The 7,980-nt window shown below is 51.4% G+C and overlaps 1 protein-coding gene across 2 annotated transcripts; it reads right to left on the reverse strand.

The window, feature by feature from the left end:
• Positions 1-561: 561 nt before the first annotated feature.
• LOC109744830 (silicon efflux transporter LSI2) lies at positions 562-7,008 on the reverse strand. 2 transcript variants are annotated; one of them, XM_020303967.4, is made up of 4 exons: positions 6,610-7,008; positions 1,682-3,035; positions 1,404-1,593; positions 562-1,238 (listed from the first exon to the last, which is right to left on the reverse strand). In XM_020303967.4, exons 2-4 carry the CDS (start codon positions 2,879-2,881, stop codon positions 970-972), a joined length of 1,659 nt encoding a protein of 552 aa, XP_020159556.1. In that variant the 5' UTR covers positions 2,882-3,035; positions 6,610-7,008; the 3' UTR covers positions 562-969. The 2 variants fall into 2 exon arrangements, with proteins under 2 accessions (XP_020159556.1, XP_020159557.1); XM_020303968.4 differs by lacking the exon at positions 6,610-7,008 and adding an exon at positions 3,473-3,663.
• Positions 7,009-7,980: the final 972 nt, after the last annotated feature.

The following is a 7,980-nucleotide window of genomic DNA, read 5'->3' on the forward strand; positions in this document are numbered from 1 at the left end:
GAAGATCTCGGTGGTGATGCGGGTGTAGAACCACTGGACGATCGCGAGATCGTCTTTCAACCATTGCGGATCGTCGGGGCGGGGAAGACAGTTGGCGGCGACATGCGAGCGCAGGTTGCAGCGGCCAAGGTGGAGATCGAAGAGATGTCTCCAATGGTAGTAGTTGTGGGCGGCGAGATCAAGAACTATGGGGATGTAGGGGCTGACGTCGGAGATTGTGTCAGCAAGAGATATTGGTGCGGCGAGGATGGGTGCAGGGTAGTTTTGTGGAGCTATGGTGAGGGCCGAGAGAGAAGCGGCTGCGGCGTTGGCAGCCTTGGCGATGAGTGCGGCCCGGCGCTCGAAGTAGCCGGGCGGCGGCGGCGGCGGCGGCGTTGACGGAGCCATACCCTAAACCCTGGGACCGGTATCTGATACTGAATAAAACTGTTGCTTATTGATGATTTGGTGCGGCATACAAGAGTATATAAGAGGATACAAACCGACTTGGGTAGGGGTACAAAACTGACTTGGACTAGAAGTCGTATACCATAATGACTACTCTAACAATAAACAAGAGTGTTGAAACATATTGACCCCACTCTCCACCGGTCCACCGTATAAAATATCTTTATCTGCAAACATACAGCTGAAATAACATTGTCACTGCATTCCCCGTCCTTCCATCCATCCTATCGAAGCAAAGCTTGGCTTTCGAATACGACGGACGGACACCGACTACTTGCGTCGACCGGGTAATCATCTACGTATGCAACACACGTACAATACACGCCCATTATTTGCTTTAGCAGATGGGCGAGGACGACGTCTCGCGCCTAATTTCGGGCGAGAAGTTTACACGAATGTAAAAGACGATAATTAGAGGTAAATTCCCCCATTTTCACGGTTGCTTCCTTGCTTATAGAAGCTGTCTGCTTACGTGTTGCACTACTGCTGGTGCAACGTAGGAGTTGTTCCTCCCTGTCCAGTTCAGTAGCTAACGACGATAATGAGGCCAATAGCGGTGACGATGATCGTCGACGGCACGCCGAAACGAAGGTGGCTCCAGAAGGTGAGGTTGTAGCCATGGAACTGCGCCCGCCGCGCCTGCTCACAGACGATGAGGTTCGCAGCTGAGCCCAGCAGGGTGAGGTTGCCCGCCACCGTACTGACCCAAGCTAGTATGAGCCAGGCTTTCTTCTCTGAAGCCGGTGAGATGGCACCAGCGGATGCTGCCACTCTTGTGCCGAGAAGCAGCACTGAAAACAAAGATGATTCCCAGATAACATGTTTAGTGCACCTGGCTATCCTAGAATCACAAGATTTTTCTCAAGTCTAACAACAAAATATCTGCATTATAAGAGAGATTCAAGGATAAACTACTTGCATTGACTGAGGCAACATTGGGAAAGAAAGAGTTTTACCGGTTGGAACATTTGAGGCAACATTTGAAAGAACAAGAATCACAACGGCAAGAAGCGCGATTCCTTTGGCGCTGTCGATCCTCGCGTGCGGCTCCACCAGCTCCCACAGCGCGTTGGGTATGCCAGTTCTGTTGAAGCCATCCACCGTTATGAACATCCCGCAGAAGAAGATCAACAGCGAGTACGATACCTGCATGCAAACCATGAACGGAAATTTTGATCCGAATTAGCAGCATGTTTACAGGCAGATCGAGAATTTTGAAAAACTTCAGAAGAACCTTCTCTAGGCAAGCTTGTGCGTCGGTGAAATCGAGCGCCAGGAGGACGAGGGCGGCGGTGATGGCGGTCCAGGACATGTTGAGCCCCATGAGGAGCGAGACGAGCATCCCGAGCGTCGTGAGGTACACGGCGGTCTTCCACGCGAGTACCTTCCACTTCTTCTGCTTCACCACCTCCTCCTCGAGCGGCTTCTCCTTCTCGTCGCCGTCGAAGATATGCTCGGGCGCGTCCTCGATGATGACGCTGCGCTGGCGGCTGGTCGTCCTGGTCACCTTCCGGGGGCCATCGTCGCGCCGGTCGCACACCGTGGACACCTCCACCATCTCCTGCGACATGCTGGACGCGCGCACCGACCTGATGGCGACCTGGATGTCGCGGTCGCCCTCGGAGTTGTAGCTCTTGCTCCTGCTCATGCTGTCGCTCCTGCGGATGGGCTCGTTCATGTAGTCGGCGTCGCCGTTTACGGAGTTGGCGCGCGACATCCGCGCGGGCGTGAACCGGTGCGAGGTGACCTCGTCGTCGGCCACAACGACGTCCTGCCCCCCGGCCGACTCTTGGTCCCGCTCCTTGTCGACGGAGAGGTGCTTCCAGAAGTAACAGAGGAGGATGCAGGTGTTGGTTATGACTCCGACGATCATGGCCGGGAAGATGCCGAAGAGGAAGGAGCCGAAGGAGATGCCGCTGGTGACGGCGATGACGAGGTTCTGCGGGTTGCCGATGGGCGTGGCGGAGGAGCCGATGTTGGAGCTGGAGGCGAGGGCGAGGAGGAAGGGCTGCGGGGGCAGGTTGTTCTGCCGGGCCACCTTGAGGATGAACTCGGTGAGCACGACGCAGGTGGTGTCGTTGGTGAAGAGCGCGCTGGCGACGGCGGAGACGAGGCAGACGCGGAAGAGGAGGTCCTTGCTGCCGCGGCTCTTCCAGGAGAGCATGCTGCCGAGGTACTGGAACATGTCGGCGCGCTCCAGGAAGATGCTGACGACCATGGTGCCGAAGAGGAGGCCGAGGATGGGGAGGTCGATGGCGGCGTAGGCCTGCTCGGGCGTCATGACGCGGAAGAGCACCATGAGCATGGCGCCCAGCAGAGACCCCGCCGTCCGGCCCACCGGCATGAAGGGCACGGACGGGAAGACGGCCAGCACCCAGAAGATGGAGAAGGCCACGCATCCCAGCACCACCTTGGCCGTGCTCTCAAGCGCCATCTCCGATGCTCCAATCTAGCAAGATGCTCCGATTGACACTTGTTGTTGTGAAGAAGAAAGAAATTCAGCCGATGGAGCGCAGCTGATCAGCCAGCGACAATAATGCCAGTCGGTTTCCGGTCAGAATGAGTGGCCTTCTTGCTTAGATTAGATCCTGCGGAACCGGTGCAAAGAAACAGAAACTGCATGTCAATAGTGCAGGAGAGTCCCAAAAACTGATGGCTACAAGTTGCACCAATGTGTGCAGAAAAGACACAGTGAGGTCAATCATGATATGAAGATTAATCTCTCAGCTACGGCACTGAAATCACTCAAACTGTTCGTCAGTTGGACAGCGGCTAAGGTGGTCAGCGGCACGACGGGAAAACAAACAGGTAAACTGAAGTTTGATCGGCCGTGCCTGCGCTCTAGCTAAGTAGCAGCATGCAGCGGTTTAGAGGATCAGCACGGAGGTCAGTCAGCATGGCCGCCTTGCTAAGGTGCCGCCGCACCGGCACCGCCCAGCGGCATAACGGCGTATGGGCACAACCACCCGGTCAAGCTAGAGTTTCGCACGACGGCGGCGCGGTGAGGTGAGGGGTTTACACGTACCGGCCGGGAGAGTGGCGAAGCCGCAAAAGGGTTTGAGCAAGCCGCCGCAGTCGCTGCTGGGATTCCAGGGGTGTAGGAGTAGGAGCAGGAGCAGGGACCTCGCGACTGACGAGTGGCAGAGAGGTCGCGACGTGTTATCTCCTCGTGGTTGGGACCGAGCGCTTAGGATCGGGCTATTTAACACGGGCGGTGCAATCCTGTACGTGTTCCGGCACTCTATGGCTAACCGGAGCACTTGCCAGTCTTTGGTTTGGGCAAGAGCAAGCTTAGTAGTATTATATTTCCCTATATTTCCTCTCTATAAAGAAATATAAGAGTGTTTAGATCTAAAGCTTTTATATATTTTATCGAAGGGAGTAGCCAGCAGGTGGCTATATATAACACTGTTATGTCATAAAAATTAAGCAGGGTTGGATATAAGGTTGAGTCTTTGTTTAGTAAATTTCATTTCTTCTTTTTATCCCCTCACATTACTCATTCCTATCAACAAGAACGTGCAGATGCTGACTGTTCTATGAGAGTTCACTCTCTTTTTTTCTTGTTTATTTTTTCTTCTTCACATAAGCAAAAAATGTCATGCAAATATATAGGTTTATAGCTAACTATCGTACTTGCTTTAACTGGTATGTTCCCTGTAGATTTGGATGAATCAGTCTCACGCACATCTCACACATGCTTTAGTTTGACTGGGCCGAACTTACCAGGGACTTGCCGCCTGGTTTCCTTTGGCTTACGGGAAACTATCACAATCTATTTTATTTAAAGAATTTGCTTTCATACCCTTTGTTTCACCAACTAGTAATAATTTTTTCATAGCAATTTAAAATAATTTTAGCGCAACACTCAAGCATCATTGGTCCCGATGAAGACATACTCCCTTCCGTGGGTTTATTACAAGCTCACATATATTTTGAGGCAAACTTTGAGCATCACTAATAAATTATCAATTATTCTAGTAGTATATTTTTTATTAATTATACATCAGAAAATATGCCATTGAATTCATATATAAAATAAAATGGTATATTTATTGCACATAAGTCATATATTATTGGTGTAATTGATTATCAAAACAATTTTTAAACTATGTGAGGCTATGAGGCACATGTGTGGATTTTGTAGCTCCAAAAAATGCCGCATGAGTCTATCGGATATGCTCATAAAGATAGGGTATATTTATAGGGATGAATGTTTGTGTGACTAGATTTATGGCACATAACTTGTACTACCTCTTGTGCTCTACCATTCCAAGCACGTATAACTTGCCAATGGTATATTTATGGCATATAAGACTTGTACTACCTCTTGTGCTCTACCATTGCAAGCACGAACAACATGCACGAAGCAAGAAGCGGGTGCAATGGCACGAACGTGATTGCCAACTGAATTTTTTAGTGTCTGGTGATCACCATGGAAGCGAATTCCATGCTTAGCAAACAACAAACAATGGTCCATAGTGCGGATGTATATCTCCATGTCGTTTTAAATAAATAAATAAATAACTATTTCTTCGAAGAAATGCATATTTCTAAGAAAGCAATTCTGCAGTCGATGAAAATATTATTTTAAAGTCTTGCTAACAAATACTACCTCCATACACCAATACAAGATGTTTTGGGGCTTCAAAATTGAAAACATCTTATATATTAGTGTATATTGGGAGTATATCTTTACTACGTAGTGGTGCTCGATTTCCTTTAGTAGATTGAAGCCAGAAAAAGCAGTACCGTCTTTCTCAAATGGCCAATCAGTAAACTATTTTTTTTCTTGGTATAAAGCGCCTACACAGGCACAGGCGTACGTCTCCGCATTGGACATGTCCTAATTAATATGCTCGCGCAGAAACTATTGTTGTGTCGCAGCAACAGAGAGATCGATCAAGCTCACGCGCGTGCGATGACGAGGACCGGGCATCACATTCACATGGTCGCCCTCGAGTCCTGCCTGATAGGCCGCCCGTCTCCTATAAACTGGCTACTACGAGTATACCGTCGGTGTCACTTTTTTTGAAAACAGGTCAAAAGACGCAAGCGCCCCGTAGAAACCTGCGCCTGCGCGCGACCACGGCCCCTCGCTCGCTCGCTCAAGGTCCAGACGACGGAGGTGACAGCCGGGCTAACATCCATTTTTGCGCTTACGCCGGCCGTAGGGACTGGCTGTCCTATACTTTCCGAGACTTGCTCGAGAAAAGTTTTTTTGGGCCCCCCAGGAAACTCCAAAAGAGGCTGGCTGGCAGTTCATCAAGACGCGATCTTGACTGGTGAGAGGTGACACGGCTCCGGATGAGAGCCGAGCCGAGTCGACCTGACCCCGCGAGAGGAGAGGCTTTCGGTTTCGGACGTACGGAGCGAGCGAAGCGACGGGAGAGGTGTGTGGTGCTTGTGGCCGCGGAGAGGGACCGATAGAGAGAGCAACGTCTGCCGGCACGTCCCTGTTTTGTTCTGGCCTCGGCCCAGTGTGAGCTCCGCATCATATCGGTGTGAGAGTGAGTCATGGAGTTTGCGGCCCCGTGCAGCCAAGTAGTAATAGTGTGCTTTGGCAGGCGGATTGAATCAACCGCTAGCGGAAGGTGAATCGTGTGGAGTATTGCCGACCGCGTTTGCCAAGCGGTGAATTTCATCTTTCTTTCTTTTTTCGCGGGGGAAAGCGGTGAATTTCATCCCGCACGAAAAGATAATTTCAAACCTTTTTTTTACTTTATTAAACTACTCCGTACTAGTGCTCAAAGTTAACAACGCACTGACGTAGTACTACTGCGAAGTAGTACGAGCTCTGAAGAGAGTGTCGTTTCTTGGGACCAAATCTGGGCACATGCATGCATATCAGCATATGGAAGGGAGCATCCGCCGCATGCATCGGGATGCCGGGCAGGATCTGTGGTGTTGCAAAGTCCTTCCGTACCAAGGCATGTACTACGTGTGTTACATCCTCGTTTATCTTTACATTAAACTCAACAACTCTTCTTAAACCAAGTCACCCAGTCGCATGCATGCTAGGCCAGGCCAAGCCATGTGAATTGTACGGTTTGAAAAAATCACGACTAATTTCGCGCGCAACACGCAAATTCTTAACGAACGCACCTACGAAAACATACACACACACAGAGAGATTTATATATAGATAGAGAGAGAGCTTACATTTCCAGGCCAGAGCACTTGAATCGACACACGCATGCGTACGCGCCTGCCCGCCGATTATTTGCTCTCGCCGCGCGCGCGGCCTAAAGATCCGGCTAGGGAAAGGATCAACGGCTTGTAGCTTGTACAAGAGATCCCAGGAAGGATTTGAGCTGCTTTGATCTGGAGCACGTGGAGCTCTTCTTGGCCTTGCACTGCCGTGCTAGCTAGGTGGAGAGGTGGTATGTCTGATTGGCGAGGGAGCGCATATAAATAGGCCGCTGACAGCCACGCGGGCACTGCGATAAGAGCATCTACATCCCTATGCCTCGAACCTTTCTCAAACGTCCGGACGGACGGATCGGTTACTCATCCAAGTGTCTCAAAACCGGTCTCAAACGTCCAGACTTTTCGGTGCCTTTCATATCTAGTTTATATGTAGGGCATATATAAGGTGGTCCGGACGTGTCCGCACGTCAATCCAGCCCACCGTCGACCTCAGTCCGTCCCCACAAAAATCCTGATCCGGAAATTCTACACACACTTTGCTCCGCTCACGCTCCGTCTCTTCTCCCCCGCTTCTCTGATTCGATTTAATCCAATCTCCGGCGAGCATGTCGAGCTCCGCAGCCACTCCGACAGCTACGTTGATGACAAGGAGAGCTGGCCCTCCGCATTACGATGGAGTGGCCATGGGTGGACATGGGGCAGTTCTGGATCTGGTCCATCACCGCGCGGCTGCTCAATCCGCGTCGTCCCTCCATCGTCCACCCCCTACTGTCCGATGCTCCGAAAGGGCAGCGGCGGGTTCTAGTTCTCGCTACGTCGGCACCGCAGCCGCGCACGCCGGAATTGGAGGCATGCGCCGCTTGCCGCGAGAGGCAGCGGGCAAGGGAGAGGGAGGTGTTCCAGCGGTGCCCGACGAGGAGGAGCGGCTTCTCGCATGGGTCTACCACGGCGGAGAGGGACGCTCGCCAACTAGGGAGGAAGAACGCCGAGGCGTTTTGATTAGCCATTGAGCAGTCCGAGCACAAGGCAGCGAGGGTGACCAAGCTCAAGCGGAAGCAGGACTGGGTCCAGTGGATGAAGGCCTTCATTGCCATCTCTGATTCCTCTTCCGACCACGGCTCCGACTCCAACTACCCCCCTCTTGCCACTGACGCCTGCCCGAACGCCAGGACGCCTACAACAGTGCCGGTGACCGGAAGGGCAATGGGCTGGCGAGGAAGTGGTGAAGCTTTGCCGTCTCTATCTTTAATTTCAAGTTTTTTGTAATCTAGTTTGAACTTGTTCGTTGTTCATGTGGATTATGTGAACTTTGGTGATCTAAGATATCTGTTGGTGATCGTTGGTGATCGGAATGTGCATTTTTATTGCTGTTTCTATGTCTGT

This window comes from Aegilops tauschii, chromosome 1 (assembly GCF_002575655.3).
Source record: "Aegilops tauschii subsp. strangulata cultivar AL8/78 chromosome 1, Aet v6.0, whole genome shotgun sequence".
NCBI classification, from domain to species: domain Eukaryota; kingdom Viridiplantae; phylum Streptophyta; class Magnoliopsida; order Poales; family Poaceae; genus Aegilops; species Aegilops tauschii.

Excerpts from the sequence above, each read along its gene's own strand:
- LOC109744830 (XM_020303967.4), bottom strand. The coding sequence starts at position 2,881 with ATGGCGCTTGAGAGCACGGCCAAGGTGGTGCTGGGATGCGTGGCCTTC. Across the intron at positions 1,594-1,681 it reads CACAAGCTTGCCTAGAGAAG|GTATCGTACTCGCTGTTGAT; the intron begins GTTCTTCTGAAG and ends GTTTGCATGCAG. Across the intron at positions 1,239-1,403 it reads TGCCTCAAATGTTCCAACCG|TGCTGCTTCTCGGCACAAGA; the intron begins GTAAAACTCTTT and ends CTTTGTTTTCAG.